Source organism: Rhinolophus sinicus, chromosome 13 (assembly GCF_057876585.1).
Source record: "Rhinolophus sinicus isolate RSI-liver-muscle chromosome 13, RSI-T2T, whole genome shotgun sequence".
In the NCBI taxonomy this organism is placed as follows: domain Eukaryota; kingdom Metazoa; phylum Chordata; class Mammalia; order Chiroptera; family Rhinolophidae; genus Rhinolophus; species Rhinolophus sinicus.
In genome coordinates this window covers 56,654,359-56,672,050 of record NC_142513.1, presented here as the reverse complement: position 1 = coordinate 56,672,050, position 17,692 = coordinate 56,654,359, and the positions used below count along the sequence as shown (strand labels likewise).

The following is a 17,692-nucleotide window of genomic DNA, read 5'->3' as shown; positions in this document are numbered from 1 at the left end:
TCCTAACTGACCTTCATTGGAATCCAAACCTTTCATAATTGACTGTGTTTCCTACTTCCTAGAAAGGACTTGTGCCGAGTGTCTAACTCCTAGTGTAGCACAGGAATCCAACTGTACTGTCACAAGAGATCTTTTTTAAGGTCTACTGCGTAAGTAAGTATTCATGTTAAATAAAATGTTCAATACAATTAAAGAAAATACTTTTAAAGAGAGAGAAAAAGATAGACATAAGATCATGTCTCTAGATACTGAAGTTGTAAAGAAAATCTTTGAGCTGCGACACACTTGACAATTGACCTTCCGCAGCCCAGTAAGTCACCCGACTGAAAAACGCAGGACGACGCACATCAAATGCGAGCCGAGCAAAGGAAGACTCTCACCATAGATCACTTCTTGCCGCTTGATCACATCTTTCTTCTGCTGTTTCAGAAACTTGCTGTCTACTAATCGACTCCAGGACTCTGCTTCTAGCTGTTTGGATTCAATCTCAAAGTCTCCCATTAGTTGTCCTTCATTCATGTCTGTACCTACTCCTCAAAATAGCAAAAAAAAATCAGTATCAGAATCTTAGGTCTCTGATCTCTAAAAAGCCTATGCTGGACTTTCCTCGGGGTGGTAATTTCCTAAGATACAGACACTGCGCATTAGTACAGGAGATATTCATAGAACCATATTCCAGGACGAGAAAAGAATCATCTCCTGTTTGGGAGTGACACGCTCTACATTCAAGGCTTTGGTGAAGAGTGACAAACATCGCCTAAATCAAACGTGAGTAAGACATGATTCCTACGTGAAGTAGGAACTGGAAGGGACCTGCTAACGTTACTTGGCTTATAACTGTGCCAAGGGAGCTAGAATTGAATGTGTACAAAAGTCTAAGTTAAGAAAAAGCGTCTCTGCTCGAGTATGACCACGTTAAAATCACAGATGTCCATCTTTTCAATGGACAGCTATCTAACAACTGGATAAATCTGATCACCAACTTATTATAAAGCATTTGATGCTTTACAGACAATATAGAGAACCTTTACAGGAGAAAGCAAGAGGCAGGCACTATTATTCCACTGGCGCTTGTATTCTAGGTAAGGGCACAGTTTCTACAGAAAACGAAGTACAGACCACAGCTTCCTCTTACCTTCATCAGTAAGTGATTCTGCTGACTCATTGACCTTGACAATTTTATTGAGTGAGTCTGTTGAATGTGACAGGAATTTCCAGGTGTTTGATAGGTTCTCATCGTTGCCAACTCTGGGGACAAAAGGCAGCACTTATTGTCAAATACATTCTGATGAGCCAGGGCTTGCTTTTCTTAAATGAATACCTGAAAACCTCTATAAGGACAGCTGGCTACATGTACTGCAATGATTGCTGACAAATTACTTACGTTAGGAACCCAGCAACATGCAACAAGAACTATTAATGAAAGGTGAAGGCATTTTAACATCATTGCCAACTCGAACTCTTCCAGCCCTGGATTTTTTTTGTTTTTTAATGAGAGGTAGCAAGAACTCTTTCCCTCAAGCTGTACACACAATATGTAAGAAATTTCTCTGTTTGAAACTCATTATCTAACCACTACATTGCACCCCCTCATTCCCTTACTAGCAACAGACCAAGCACTTACAATAAACTGGATTCTTTTGCTTTCTTGACCCCAACTCATCAGCTAACACAGTAGGTGTTTGTGGTAAATGTTTGTACTATGACACAAATGCAAGCCAGTCATTTAAAACTTCACATGTAAAGACCAACTTTAAAAAGTCATAATATAAACAAATTTTGATAACACAACTTTGAAAAGAAGGCCTTTGAAAAATGACAATACAAAGACAAAACAAAACACTTGAAAGTTGTATTTTTTGTTTGTTTGTTTGTTTTAGGAGGAGGACACATAATTCAGTACAGAGGTTAGAAAAGGTAGACCAAAGGAGATTTGCATCCTTGACTTAAGAATTTTCCTCCAGCCTCGGTTAAGAGATGCCAGAGAGGTCCTGAGTCCTGTGTTTCAGGTGACCTCTTGACTCGATGGGAAGGCAGGGAACATCATCAGCCCTGTCACCATGTGACAGCCCAGGCCTCAACAGTCTGGGGGACCACAAAAGGAACCCAGTGCATAAGAGGGAGCGGGAACCTAAAGGTTATAATTGGCCCATTCTTCACGCCCATGAAACTGACTAAGAGTCAGGAGGCAAGGATGGGAAACAGATTTAAAAAAAAAAAGAAAATCAGGTTCATCTGACATATAGAACAGTGTGACATCTGAAAATGTAAGTGGTTGCAACTAAAAAAATTCAGAAATAAATCATCTTTTTTTTTTCTTTTTTCCTAGTTCCACTTCAGATTTTGATCTGAAAATAAAAACCATCCTTTTAAAACTCAGAGTCTTTAAAAAAGCGGAGCTGATTCACGTACAAAAGCGAAGGGCAACCTGGCGATTACAGGGGATCCATCTTACAAACTGAGGCCCATGAGATGCATCAAAATATAATCCTCATTCTCCTTGTCTGTACCACCTGGCTGTGCAACAACCCATTATTTTGCCTGGTTTTTTTTTTTCTTCCTAAAAGCATCTTTTTGCCTAATGATCTGATCATGATGCTCTTGTCACACAGATGTCCAGTGCGCTGCCTATAAATCCCCACTTACCCAGCAATGTTCTGTATGGAGACACTTTTCGAGAGCGAGACACTCTGCTGGGACCGTCTGTTAGCAAACATGGGGGCAGCAGTGGTTTCATCAGCCAGGAGCACTGCAGATCGAGGGCGCTCCTTGGGCTGTGAGGCTGTAATAAAGAAAGGGCACCAACTGAAGCATCGCTGCCCATGCCACTAGCACTGATTCATCTGACGAATGCCAACAACAAGCAAAGTACTTTAGAGGAGATTTGGCCTGGGAGCATAAATGGTTACAAAAACTCTATGGAGGATAGCCTGGCAATATTTATTGACATTGTAAATGCTTCTACCCTTCCATTCAGTAATTCCATTTTCAGGATAAGATATACTTGTATCTGTTTCAAATGACACATGTCCAAAGTATTCAATGCAACATTGTTGATGAAAGCAAAAGACTGGAAACAACACAAATAAACATCAAAGGAAGACCAATTAATAGAATATTTTGTAGCTTTAAAACAAAGGAGGACACTCCATCAACTGACACAGGTCTCTAAGATAATATATTAACGGGGAGAAAAAATCAAGGTGTAGAAAATAACGGGCAAAACAGACTATCTTTCACATTTAAAAAAAGAAAAATTAATCATTCAAATTGATATTTGCTTTATTTTTAATAGAGAATCTTGAAGAAGATGAATAGCAAACTAAAAAGGGTGATCACCTGTGCAGTGGGATGGAAATTAGACAATGAGAACAAAGAATCTAAAGTCATGGGGTGAAATTACACTGACAGGAAATCTCCAATGCATAGTGGTAAGTGAAAAAAACAAGTCTGAGAAAAGTATGCAACGTGTAACGTGTAAAAACGTAAAAGATGTACGTAAAACAAGAAAGCCTCATAAGACCTTATATAAAAACCTCTGTATTTTTGTCTCCCGCCATTCCTTTAAAATATATATGGTGAGGAAGGACCCTGCTCTGCCTCTGGGAGAAGACTCAGGCAGCGTATGGACTTCTGTGAACATAAACAAATCCTATGGTGGCTTTGAATCCTAAACACTGTGTCAATTCAGTAACTAAAAATGTCTAAACCTGTATAGTAATAACAATTCCAAACCTGAAAAAAAAGCATCATGTGAAAGTATTACATGTTTAAAATTTTAAACTAATTCAAAATAAAATAAAATATGATTAAAAGAACCATAAGGATGAAAGGACCCTGACATAACCAAGGCCTGTGTTCTTGGGGAGAAACATCTAAGAAATACCTGAGCCGCCTGTCAGATATGCAAATTCCCAGCCCTACGTCCGTTGGGGGCGGGGCCTGAGGGTCTGCACCTTGTACAGCTCCCTGACTGGTTTTTCTGCACATTGTTCAAAAACAAATTTTGACCAATTTCTTTCATTTGCAGATGAGGAAAATGCCAGGCTTCTTTAACGACACATAACTCATTTGTTCCCATACTGCTTATTTCTCCTGAACACGACCAAAGAGGATCTTGGGAGTTCTAATGGTATACTCAAGTGGTCACACAGGCATTTGGATAGAAAATTACTTTTCTTTGGGAACTGAGATCCTGGCTCAGACATGAACTGCATTACCAGTCCATCCCCGGGAGTGTCAGGAGCTAAAGGAAATGAGACGGGGGCAACGGTTATGACTTCACAGCATTTCAGGATGTTTCTGACTTAATTAATAAAAACCCGTAACACCATTCATTTCCAAGTCAAATTCTATTTAGAAAAAGGTGATACAACAAAACACCAGAAACACGCTGCACGACAACACCAGACTCCCCCTGCAGGAAGCACACAAGGAGGACGAGATGGGGGCGCTGGCCTAAGAGACCAAGGGTAACTGACAGAAATGGGAACAAGCTCAAGTGTTCAAGAGGCTGGAGCACATCTTCAGAAGCTCAAGCCTGACTGAGGAAAACTCACTGGCTTCTGAATAATGGTGGGCACGTGGATAGGTCGGGTGGAAACAAGGACCCTCCGATGAGCAGTGAGTGCAGGAAGGCAGAAATGACCGTGTAGTATTAAGGGAAAAAGACACACATAGAAAAGGAAGCAGGACTACATGAGGGATGGCTGAGAAGGTGGGAGAAACAGGATGAGGTCTCGTCGTGCACGTACAGCACAGGTTATAAACAACAGCTTGTCCCTACAAGGCGGCAGAGGGGAGGTGAAAAAAACAGCTTTCCCTGTTTGAAACCAACCCATATACGCTTCTCAGGTTAAGTTATGTCCTATCTCTGAGCCTCAGTTTCCTTCTTTGTGATGTCAGCAGGAGCAGCAAAAGCTAACATGTAAGGAAGCCAACTACTAAGTACTTTGAAGGTCTGATCCCACTTAAACCTGACCACCACCCGCTGACACCGTTCCATCCTTTCAGAGGAGGAAAATGAGGGACAGGGGGGTCTAGTAAATGTCCAAGGTTATACAGCTATTAAGTAGAGGTGCTGGGACTCAAACCCACGAAACTTGAGTCTCCATCCTGAACTCGTAACCAAAGTGCTGCCTCAATGGGGTAAAGTAGGAATAAGAATACTTGTGGGGCTCAGAGAATACACCTCAGGAGCCTGGCATGAACAGGTATTTTTAAGATGTTATTCCATCTAATGTGAAAGAAGACAGGTTTCAGAAACAAGGGATAATGTCACGGAAAAAGAGTTTAAGGAAGATTAGACTTGTCAGACCATTGGAATGGGCGGGTCATTGATTAAAGTGGGTGTCACTCTGGCAGAACTTCTTCAGTCATCTCCGTGCAAAAACTGGCAATAATCGGACGCAATGTATTGCAAAGGGACTGCCACTCCCCTGTGGGTGTATAGACTGGTACGGCCATCCTAGAGCGACCCGGATTTACTCAGAGCAATTAGGTAACCACAGGCCAGGCAGATACTGCCGGTTCAGGTCCAGACCACCGTAATCAAGTGAGTTATCACAATACAAGCAAGGTATAATCCTTTTGTTGGCAAAGGGTCTTGCCCTCAATGTGGAAAAAATGCCACATCTGGTGAAGCACAGGTGAGATGTGCCTGGACAGAGCAGGGATTCTCAAGCTCGAGAATGGATCAGAACCACTGGGAGAGGCTACTAAATAAAACACAGGCCACTGCACTCTGCCTCTGGAGTCTCTGACATAGTAGGTCTGGGGCCCAAGAATTCGCCCTTCTAATTAATCCAGGCACTCCACTTGGAAAACACTGCCGCAGGGTAAGTCTCACACAGGTTCCCGCACAGACAATTAAGATGATATTCATTACCGCATTAATTACGACAGCAGTGGGAAACAACTTAGTCTTTGTGGGAACTGGTAATTGAAATGTGGTGTATGTTTATGAAAGGAGACCGTGCAACAGTGGCCTGAAACAATCGCTCACGTATTACAATGTGCATACATCTCAGAATGATGGTGAGTGAAAAAAAAGCACAACGGACAAGTATGTCATATCATCTAATTAAAATTCAACCCACAAAACAATAATATTTTCAGAGATACATATATGACTAAAGGTATATGACAGATCAGGAAGATTTACCTTAAATATACTACAGCGGGTGCTGAAAGGGGAACAGAATGAGACAGGGAGTAGACAATGAAAGGGGAAAAGTATTAAGTAAAACCAAAGCGGAGCCTTGCACAGACGGATAAAGACAGTTTGATGTGAATGCCAGAGGGTAACTGGCTCAATTCTGTGGCCAATGTGAAGACATTGGGGAAAAAAAGATTTTTACAACTTCACAGTTTATAAGGAAATTTAATAAGCCAGGTCTCCATTGATTCATGAAGCTGTGAGGCACTTAAAGCAAGTGTAACTGTCAGCTCACTGAAGATCCCGCGTCACCTGCTGAAACACGCAGGCCCGAGGTGCTGCCTCTTCAGCAAATACACACACTAACCAGACACCTTCAGAGAGTCGGAAGGTGGAGTGCTGAGCTTTCAGGCAATGAACCCGCAGCCTTCTCTGACTTACCACAAAGCGGGTATTCCTATCTTGATTAATAAGAAGTGCATAAGACAAAAGTACGTTTCAGTTCCAAACCAGAGCATGAAAAGGAATTACGAGAGGCGGGCGGGCTACTTACACTTGTTTCTCATAATGACCGTGGGCAGGGAGGACGTGTCGTGTGCCTGAAGGCTCCCTTTGGGCTGCTGAAAGGAAAAGAAAAGAAACAGGTGAAGACTGCATTTACAGTTTATCTTCTGGCAAGTTTCAAGAAGCCTGGAGCAGAGAGAGAGCCAGACGCTCCGACTCTGCCGCTGGTTCCTCACCGTCCTGGGTCCCAGCCTGTCACCCCCGCTGGCTTGGCCTCTGACCCTGCCAAGCACTAGTTCCACAAGGGCTTGTTTCTGTCTGGATTGCTCTCCCCTTCAGGAACGCCGTTCTTCTACTTCAAGACCCCGCGAGTATCACCTTGTCTAAGGCCAGCCCTCAGCTGTGGCGTCTCCTCACCCGAGGCAGTGACTGGCTCCCCTCAGAAACCACACAGTTCGCTCCTCATCTGTGGTCAGCATCTGCTTGTCCATTTTCCCCACAATCAGGCTGGTCCCTTAACACCTGCACCCCAGCGTTTTTCATTTCTATCTCTGCAGTTGCCTAGCATGTGTAAGGTACTAAATAATTCTTAAGTAAAGGGCTATTTTTAGTGAAGGCTTTTGCTGTAGAATGTAACAGAAACATTGTGTGAGAAGTTACCGATGGAAACAATGAGTCTGAGATAACACATCATGAAAACGGGTAGCTTCCAATTTAAAAGTGGACGCCCCCTTTCAGGTTCTATTCTCTTCTATGGGAGACGCCATATCTCATTATCTTTCTGTCAAACCTAGTCGATTCACAATACAGGTAAGTCTTATCAGAGATCACAAACTCAAACCCTATGGGGTCAGGCAGGTAAGAAATGACAGAAACAAGTTGTGGGGGTGGGTGTGGGGCAGAATGACAATCTAGAACGTGTACATCCGGCCTGAAGGAGGCAGGGGGTGCTCAGCCTCAGCTGGCGATCACTTGCCATCCATCCCTCCAGCATTTGAGCACCTTTTTAGGTGCTGAGGACCAACACAGGAGCAAACATTCCTGACTTCAGATGGTTTGCAAGTGTGTGCTGACATGCTAGTGGGGGAAGGTACAGACCATAAACAAATAGGTGTAACGAACACACACAGACTGTGAAATATAGCCTCTGAGGTGATAAATACTGCGGAAAAAAGGAAAAAGAGCAAGGAGAGTTTTGGGAATGCTGGGTAAGGGGAAATACCAGGGCTGTGAGCTCTTCCAATTTTTCAGGAGAAATTAGAAATCCAAATTGATATAAAATATGATTTTTAAATGAATTCATTAAGTCAAATTAAAAAAAAACAAAAAACTTCACGATCCAAACAAAATTTATGTGCGGAGTACAGAAGTTTGTCGTCGTTACACCAGTTCAGTGCTTCTCAAAGTGTGGTACCCGAACCAACATCATCTGGGATCTTATCAGAAATGCAGATTCCTGGGCCATACCCCAGAATCTGAACCTCTGGGGAGGGGGCACAGGAAGTTGTCCGTTAACAAGCCCTGGAGGTGATTCTGACGCTCACTCAAGTTTGGGGCCATTGCCCTGATAAATGTGTCTGGTTATAACACGCCGAGCGTTTGTGCAGACGTAGCTGGAGATTGTTCCCCTAACAAGGAACAAAAAGACATTTCTGGGTGACGAGAACACACAGGCTACCTAAAAGGTGTGCCCCCAAACCCATACTGTTTCGTTAAGGGCCACCTGAGAAGCCGTGCACATTACAGGGCACGCATGCTCAGAGCAGGTGCCACCATACAGCTGGCACTTGTGTCATCTGACCGGAACCATGTGTAAGTTCCCTGTGAGAAGAGTGTTGCCAGACAAGCTGCGTCTAACCCTCCCCGGCCCACTTCCACCTGCTGCACTCATGGTCCTGAATGAACAGCAGGAAGTCTGCAGACATGGTTAACAAGAAAACCACTGGAACAGCAACACAAAGATATTAAAATCCAAGAGAAATGCATATTTATATGGAAAAGTTCTGAACACATTTCCTGTGTTAAGAAGAGAACTGATCACTTCAGAGAAAAATTACGTTTTGGTTATTGTGGTCTCAAAGTTGATATCAAGTTATTAAAATAAACTAAAACCACAACCTGAGCTCTCAGGACTCAGGATTTTATTGGTTTCGCCAGAAACAGCTTACCTTCATTTTGACCTTTGCACAGGAGGCCAGACTTTCTCTACAGCCTTTGTGGACAAAAGCACTGCAATCTGAAAAGAAAGCAAAAAACAAAAACCAAGGTGACGTTAACAAAGTCAGTAGATCCTAGATTCTGACTTTCCGCTGCCACCGAAGCCTATGGATTTCCAAGTGAAGTCGCCCACATGTGAGAATGTGACTAAGAAATCAGACTGCAGTCCTCTTCTAGGAAGCTGGCATGTGATATCACTTGGAGGAAAAGAAACAAGAGCAGATTTCTGATTAACAAAAACTAGAAGTCTGGAACTTCTCAGGCAGGAAGCTGAGAGGCGACTAACAGTGAAACCAGAAGTGCCTGCCGCCAATGTGTGATCTAAGTCACAAATAAACCCAGAAATAAAGCCCGTACCGGGGGCTGGAAAACGTGGATGGCTGTATCAAAGGTAGAGTGTGAAGCTGAAAAATCTACCTGTTTATCCCTTTACTTTGGATCGTATCTACCCTGGGCTTTTTGCCACCCACCCTGAGCCCAGAGCCACAGAAGGAAGGTCGTTAGAAGGATCTGGAGGCCCTCTGGGAGCCCTGACACAAGAGACAGCGGGAGACTTCCTGAAAGACGAAGCAGAGGCGCCCATTCGCAAGGCCCCGATTTTGTTGCACACCTGTTTCCCACCCCTTCCTGACCAGGGCCACTGCTGCGGAGACCCAGCCCTCCGTGCCTCGCCAGGGCGTCAGCCGCTCTCTCTGCTGCTATGAAGCCACAATACAGAACTGCCAGAGTGAAATAGAAACAAACAAAACGTCTATCTGTGGGGACGCCCAAGGACAACTGCCTCTCCAGGAAGAGGCTCCCTAAGAAAACCAACCCCATCCCCTTCATGAGACAGTAAGGCCCAATACACACTGCGGGCGCACTGCCACTCCTGCCAGTATCGACTCTCTCATGATGGGCCAAGCGGCTGTCAGCTCACACGTGTGGATGGGGGTGTGTGTGAATGGAGTGATGATGGGGAGGGGAGGCTGCAAGAATGGACACGGCCAGGATGCCAGATGCCAAAGGCCTGCCCCACTCCTTTCTCAGCAGTGACTCCTGTGATGCCTACTTGGTCCCCAGGGCTCTTACCTAATGCCACCAGCCACACTGCACTGTCATTACCCTATGGTTTTCTCCTCCACTGAGCGCTCCTCCAGGCAGACAGCCTTCAACCATTGTTGGATCTTCAATTAAGTCTCTAGCACAGCGCCTGGCTCATGGCACCTATGCAATGTGTGTTAGACCGATGTCTATTTTACCTCAAGCCAAGTGCCCCGACATAACCTTGATTACAGTACGTGATCCTATTAACACTAGAAGGGGTATAAGTACAGCTGTAAGTAAATTAGATTTGGGTCCTGGCTCTGCTGAGCAGTCCTTTCTCTGTAGGGCCCGGTCTCCTCGTCTATAAAATGAAAGGAGGCACCACGTTTCCCCTCAAGTTCCTTCTGTCTGTGATTCTGGAAGGGTTGTCTTACAGTCCAGTCACAAAGTGCATTTTCTCTTTTGTTTTAATGAACACCAGTAACATTACATCTATAATGTTTATTGACCGGTATCTGTGGGCAACACAGGAGGTGGTGGATTTGCGTGGGAACGTACCACTAGCTCTGATCTGTAAAAATGACCCACTGGCAGACTGTGGACAGAACTTGGAGCCAAGCTGCATTGTTTCTCTCTTCCCAATGACTTCCGTCACCCTGCAGATAAATAAGCATTGGCAGTTTCTGAGGGAGTGGTGCTATTGCTTTTAAACAGACGTCAGCAAATTCAAGTTCTCAGGCCAGTGTTTGAGATTTAAAAGACAACTTCAATGGATGAATCACAAAAGCAGACATGGTATTTAAACTGTGCTGCTAGTAAACGCCTTTTCACACAAATTCACTTGTTTTTAGTTAATGGAGATATGTCCCCTAACCTACAACCCAGTTGAAATTTTAATATGTTCTATAATACGGTCACGAGTTCCAGTGATAAATGGTTCGCGTGGGATGTCTGCTTAACAAACTCAAGCACCTACTTGAAAACCACTCAAGTTGTGACCAAGCTGTCCTGGCCTGGGTTCACGGCGATGGCTTTAGTGGTGTGCGTGGGTGACTGACAATCTTTGTCCCCACTGACATCAGCCAAAGTCATGAGGTTAAAACTTTATTCTCTTTTGGAAAATAGACAATTCCCAAGAGCACAAGAATCGCAGACAAATCTAACATATTGTCAAGCTCCCTGCCACAAGCCACGCCATGTTGTTAGGGACAGCAAAGAATCATCTGGCCTTTTATTTTATTATGGGAAAGAAAAAAAAAAAGACTTCCTCATAGCAATAAGCAATATGCCTTCATTTTTCAAAGTTCTTCATAAAGGTCTCGGCTGAGTGGTTTATGGGAACAGAGCTGACTCTTAATTAGATTCCTCTGGACTTAAAAGCAAACAACCCAGACTTCAACTTCTTCTGTCACTATAAGGAGGCATCAGACAAAAGAAGACGAAGGAAAACCTACCCGACTGGGAACTGTCATCTAGCTTTTGCTACATTTGGTTTTTTTTCCCCTTTAACCTCTGCCATGAACCAACTCAAATCTTTGGTGAACTGCTATCTACCATATATTCTTTCTCTTTCATCAGAAAAATAAAACCACTCGTCAGCGAGACCAACTTAAGGGAAATCGGCTTTACGGAAGGGTGACGGGAGTGGCCAGGCCAGAGGGACTGACGTGACTAGACGAGGACCGCCGACTACAGGAACTTCGCCTCCCTGAGTTGGGCTCTATACAGTCAGAACGCCGAATAAGAGACCTTCCGATCCGTTGGTCATCATTAGGATACACGCTGAAAAGTTCTGACTACTCTGCTCACGGCCACAGAGCTGAGCGGCAACTTCGAGCCAGGAAAAATCTGTGATCCTTAAAGACACAGCAGGGTGAGGGGTTACCTTACTGAAGGCTAGAGAGGTGCAACTTCTTCCCGTCACTTCAGCCCTAACCAAGCAAACTACAAGAAAACAAACAACAAAAACCACATACACAGGAGCCACTTAGAAATACATGCTCCAGAATTCTTTCTGCAACTTCCTGTGAAATGTCTTTGGGGAGCATGAGACACTACCTGGGCTGCAGACATAGAGCTCAGACTCGAAAGCACATAAGATGTTCTTGGGAGCTGGTGTAACAACCACAGTGCAGATGTATAGGACAAGAGGAAAGCCACAGAAAAGAGTCAAATCATCTTAGCCGACGTGCTCACTTAACAGTCGTTTTCATAACGAAAATGAACAAAAATAAAACGGAAGGCAAGTGCTGTGCTTGAGTAAGAATTGACTTTATTGATTAGGCTCTTCTTTCACCTTCCTTTTCCCCAAACAACAAACTTCTTCAATCAATTATAAGTATTTTACTATCTCCTATAAGCAGTGAGCTCTGAATGTCGGAAAACATCTATCTCGAGAGCTGCCTTTCGGGGTAAAACCCAAAGCACAAGCCAACCATCACACACATCTCTAAACCCTTATGTTTCCTACTTACAGTGCAGCTGGTGTACTTGTTTATTTTTTCAATCAAGAGAAACAACCTACCGCAAAAGTACTCAGAAGCTGCTAACACAACAGAAAATAAATCAACAATAATCTCGGTATCATTTTACATCTGTTTAAAGCAAACAAAACAGAACCACTGGCCAGATGCAAAAACCCCAGCTTAATAGAGCGCTTACTCTGAAGGATTCCGCAAGCATCCCAGCGACCACAACGTTTGTGGAGCTGGAAAGAACAGCTGACCACTCAGGGGAAGCGTTACATAACTAAAAAGGAAGAACTGGAAAGACACTCCTTTCCTTTCCCCATTAAAGTGACCTGATCCTACAAGAGTCAAAAGCGTTTGGGCGGAGAAAAAACAAAACCAAAGAAAACCAAACCCTGCCAGGTTTCTTCTAAATTAAATTATTTTGAAGGAGTCCTGACAAGGCACTTGAGTCTTTGCTTTCACTGTTCTGGTTTGTTTTGTCCCCCACCTCAGGAGCAGGCTGCAAGGACCTCCATGGAGGCTTTGCTCCTGGCTGTTCCTACTGCCCGTGACCGTGACCATTCCCCCTAAGTCCCCAAACGGGACTCAGCTCTCCCCCATGATTCTGATTCCTGTGGAGTCAAGAGATATTGGTTTGCTTTCAAACACTCTATCCTGCTGGAGCTCAGTATTTGCCTGCAGGAAGATATATTAAAGTGACGAGAGACATGGGAAGACAGGCGCAAATCAGTATTGGCCATCGTAACACACCATCATGATGGACCATGTGCCTGGTCTTTCTAAGTCACGAGTGACAAGTGCCTGAGCGGCCACGTGGGGGATGAGGCTCAGGGGTCAACAACAGAGTTATGTTCAACCAAAGGGGCAGCTAAGAGCATAAGGGTTTCTTGGGAGGTAAATGGTTAGCTGGAGGGATGCTACGTTTCCTGAGACTACTGGGAAGGTCCTCAACATGACGGGATGGAGGGAAGGGAAACAAGATTCTGAGTCCCCAAATTACTCATATTTGCCACTTCCTGCCAAGGTAACAGATGGTGCTTCATACACAGAAATCCTCACTGCAGGCTCTGTGGTTCAGGAAGCTGAAGAGAACCAGCCACTTTATTACTTTGCTCCTTTCGGAAGATGACTACACATTGTTCTTTTCCTTTCAAGCTTTGAAACACCCCCCGCTTCTTCTGTAAGTGGCAGCCGCACACAGTCACACACAGACCTGAATGCCACCGCTGAGTGTTGCACTTATTTCAACACTACCTGTGGAGCCGGGTGCAAAGCAGAGCTGAGGGGGGCCACGTCTGTTTCTGAGGTGGGGTGGTATGCAAATTTAAAACGTATTTCTGACCCTTAGGTACACAAATGGGGAACAGTAAGGCCCTATTCAACTTCCTTTTTGCTGTCTGGTTCTTTCAGTTTAAACTTCAAAAACAGGCCATCTTTTTCCTTGTGTTTGCTGAGCAGGTACAACTAAGATAGCTTGTGACATTTTAGGTAGATCAAGTGTAGTGTCAACCAAAGAGCCGCTGGCACAGGATGTTAGGCCGGTCGCTGACCCAGACTGACTCTCTAAGCAGAGAAGATTCTAGCAACGACGCAATGCACACCATGAAATAATTTGCTTCCAGAAGAAATAGGCTCCTTGGGTGACTTAATATTAAAATTCACAAGTCATACCAAAGAAGTCCCATCCTACTTGCAAACACTTGGCACAGAACCACGTAGGAGCCAATCTGCTATTTCACTGGTTTTCTTTTTAAAAAGTCTTAAATGAAATAAAAGTCTTGTATCCCGTGCCATCAAGTATGTAATATATTTAGTGTAGATTTTTTGACTTAAAATTTTAACATTTCACTTTTAAAGTCAGTAAATTAGAACAATGAAGTTGTGTTGATGGATTCAAACATGAGCAATCTGAGGTACATATACTTTCAATTCACATATCTACCTCAGCATCTAATTTAGTTCTGTATTTAGTTTTGCGTATATAACAGAGAGTATCTTCATTCACATAAATAATTAGGCACAAATATTAGCTGTTGTTTTTTTGTTTTGTTTTTTTTAATGGCTTGCCTTGCAATCACTTTATATTCTTGAGCTAGAGATGGAAGGAAAAAAACCAAACAGGGAAGCTGACAGCTCAAGTTAATATGTTGGTGTTAAAATTTGATTCCACCTTTGATCGTATGTATTTCTTTTTATGCAGGTTGAAAATTACTTTAAAATATACATAAACTAAAAAATCGGTGGAACTTCCAAAACACCACTTCCACAAAACACATCCTAACAACCAGTGCCCCATCGATTAGACGATTTAATTACTACACAGAAGTTTCAGTCTACGAGTCTCAAACCTCCTACATCTAGTTTCTCCTGATCAGGACCAGACCCCGCACAAGTGATTCTCCACGTGCTGCTCTAGTAGCCTTGGGCCACAGACGTTTCCAAGAGGTGCCCCAGGGCCCCTCTTCGGGGTGGGGGGGCCCTAGCACCCACTGCACTGACAGCATAAGCAGTATCAGTGCGTGGCGCCCTAGCTTCTGCTTTATCACAGAGGAAGTCCAGCGAAAGAGCACTTCTATGTGTGTCTAACAGGAAGAGGTATAAGCAAACAAGGACGGGTGTAGGAGGCCTGTGGTTGAGAGAGATGCCTCCTTGTACATTATAGAGCACAATTTTGCTGTCTGACAAATCAGTCATACGCCAGTGGCAGGTTTAATTGGAAGTCATTACAGTCCAGTGTAGAATAACACTTAATAAAATCAAGGGAAATACAATTCAACTGTTTCAACTTAGAAATAATGCAGATACAAAAATTAATGGCTGTCTATGACGAAACACACAAACATAAACTAGCCAACTTTTTCCAACCTGAATTTAAATTGAAAAGTCTGGAACTAGTCACAGAAAGACTCATCCATTCACTATAACCATAAATAAAAGAGTCTTAAACCTATTGTTCTCTACAGAAAACACAGAAAAAGAAAAAGATTTTTTGGGTCTTCAAAAGAGATTTTCCCATCTCTTTCATTCCTAAACCTCCCAATAATAAATACAGCACAATTCAGGACTGAGAGCTGGTGGAATTGACTGCACTTCTTATTCAAGCTGTGCTACCAGTAACAGCGATAGAGCAACTCTCCTCAAGTCTTTTGTCAAGCTGATTGTTTTCCAGTAATAATTCTGCTGTTTGTCCATTAAATTCTTGAATCAAATATTAACATTTCGCTCTTTCATCAGAGACCAGCTGACAAATAACCAGAAAAACCTTTGAAACTGTCAGTGACCCAAGACTGACATTTTTGTTTTTACTCAAACATATGTAAAGTCAGTCTTAAAAAATTCAAACAACACAAAAGCATAAAACAAAAACTTAGTAATCTCTCCTCTCCTAATCGCTTCAAATTGTTAACAGCTTGGGGTACATGCTTTTAGATACTCTTGTATATTTTACATAAATAATTACTGTTTACTTGTTTTTTATAAATTGGGATCACACATACAGTTCTATTTATGGCCCTTGCATCTCATCTAAATGGCTTGGTGACCTGTTTGTACCCACAGGTCTAGTCCCAGCAGCTGGCAAACTACGGTCCGTGGGCTGAATCCAGCCCACCTCATTTTGAGAAGACAGTTTTACGGGAACCCAGCTATGTTCACGTTGTATGTCTTGTCTTGGGTCGCTTTCCTGCACCAGGGCAGGGTTGAGTAGTCCCAACAAAGACCTGACATCTTACAAAGCCCAACAAACTTCTTACCAGTTTCTTTACAGACAATTTCACCAATCCTTGATCTGTCCTGTTCTTATTAGTATCAGCCCAATATTCCAGCTAATAAATCGTATTTTAATGAATATTTAGTTCCTTTTAATTTTTCCACATTGTGATAATGCTGCAATGAGTAAGTACCAAGGATTATACTTTGAGAACTCTTTTTATAAGCCACTGTATAAAACTTGTGAAAGGTGCCTCTAATTATTCCAACCACTAATAAGAAAAAATTATGTGATGTGAGGTGCTAAATACCGCTGCAATATTTAGTACTTATCACATCACGTATCTTCATTTATGCAAGAAACTGATAGTTAAATGTAAAAAATAAATCCCATCTGAAGTTATCAAGATGTTCTAGAAAATTCACCCAGCGCTCCCCTTACTAAAGCAAATGACACAGGGAAAGCCATTTCCTCCTTTACAGACAAATATAAATCACAACAATCCACGAATGATACAGAATACTGAACTATTTGAAAAATCTCCAAGATCCTTCAAAGACCTACTTTTATTCCTAAAGTTTTATTCAGGTGTTTCTCAAATCTACCCGCTAGTTGTATGTCGTAATCTTTCATGAGGAAGTCTATTCATTTTAACTATTTGATAATTCTCAATGTCCTCTCTTCCGTGCATCTGCTAACTCTTCCTCATGGTGGCTTACTTCCTCACCTGGTCTCTATGGATTTTGTTCCTGGTTTTTTTTGTAAGCTCAGCCTCAGCTTTAGAGGACTGTTTTCCTCCTCTGGGAACCTCCAGATACCCTGTCGTGTCAAACAGACTGTATAATGCAGTTCTGTACGTGCTCAGCTGGGGTCCCTCAGGGACTCATCATTCGCAGATTGGGGTTGCATTAAACCTCTAGTGAGAATTCCATAGCTTGGGGTTCCAGTACACACAGATGGTGTAAAGTTGGACCCCAGATCCGTATATGATGCAGAATTCTCACTCAGGGTCTTAGGCGAGGGTAAATTCCCATGCTGCTTCTGAAGGGCCAGCAAGGGTGGGGTTTTCCTGGGCCCTTCAGCATGGAGGTTCCAGCTCTCACCGTGTGCCCTGAAGCCACCTATCCTGTCCCCAGGCAAGGGGGGTGCTCTTTATTGCTGTGAGTCCCCTTAGGGATTTTCCTTTCTGCAGGCTCAGTTATGTATGAATTTTTTAGAAGAATCTATTTCATCGAACATTTTTACATTTTATAGCAGAAAGCAGGTGTGCAGTATGCTTTACCAATGAAGTTCCTTTAATATCAGCTTCATATTGCCAATCAAGAAATACGCTGCCTCCCTGTTTTCCTCCTAGACCACACGGGCGAGTGGGCACCCTGCAGGTAGGGTGCACAGAGTGACTCCTTGGAAGAAAGGAGGAAAATTTCACAGCTCTTTCATGTTGACTTAAGGAGAAATGGAGTTAATAGGGAGACGAATATAATATGGAGTTAATATAAGACCGACTCAGCCTTTATGTCACATATAAAGGGAAGCTTCCCGTTTATATGTGACACTGCAGGTTTCCAGAGGGAAGACGAGGTACCTGGAAAGTGGGTTAGGGATGTG

The 17,692-nt window shown here is 43.2% G+C and overlaps 1 protein-coding gene across 19 annotated transcripts in view; it reads right to left on the bottom strand.

The window, feature by feature from the left end:
* Nucleotides 1–17,692, bottom strand: part of AKAP13 (A-kinase anchoring protein 13) — a 253,883-nt gene that overhangs the window by 23,381 nt on the left and 212,810 nt on the right. For 17 of the 19 annotated variants that reach the window (XM_074317388.2, XM_074317391.2, XM_019726703.3 and 14 more), the window contains 5 exons: nt 8,830–8,897; nt 6,711–6,777; nt 2,647–2,782; nt 1,136–1,248; nt 381–533 (listed from right to left, as the gene is read on the bottom strand). In XM_074317388.2, the coding sequence (XP_074173489.2) occupies nt 381–533; nt 1,136–1,248; nt 2,647–2,782; nt 6,711–6,777; nt 8,830–8,897 (537 nt within the window). The remainder of the gene's footprint in view (nt 1–380; nt 534–1,135; nt 1,249–2,646; nt 2,783–6,710; nt 6,778–8,829; nt 8,898–17,692) is intronic. The other 2 variants (XM_074317390.2, XM_074317392.2) reach the window with 2 other exon arrangements.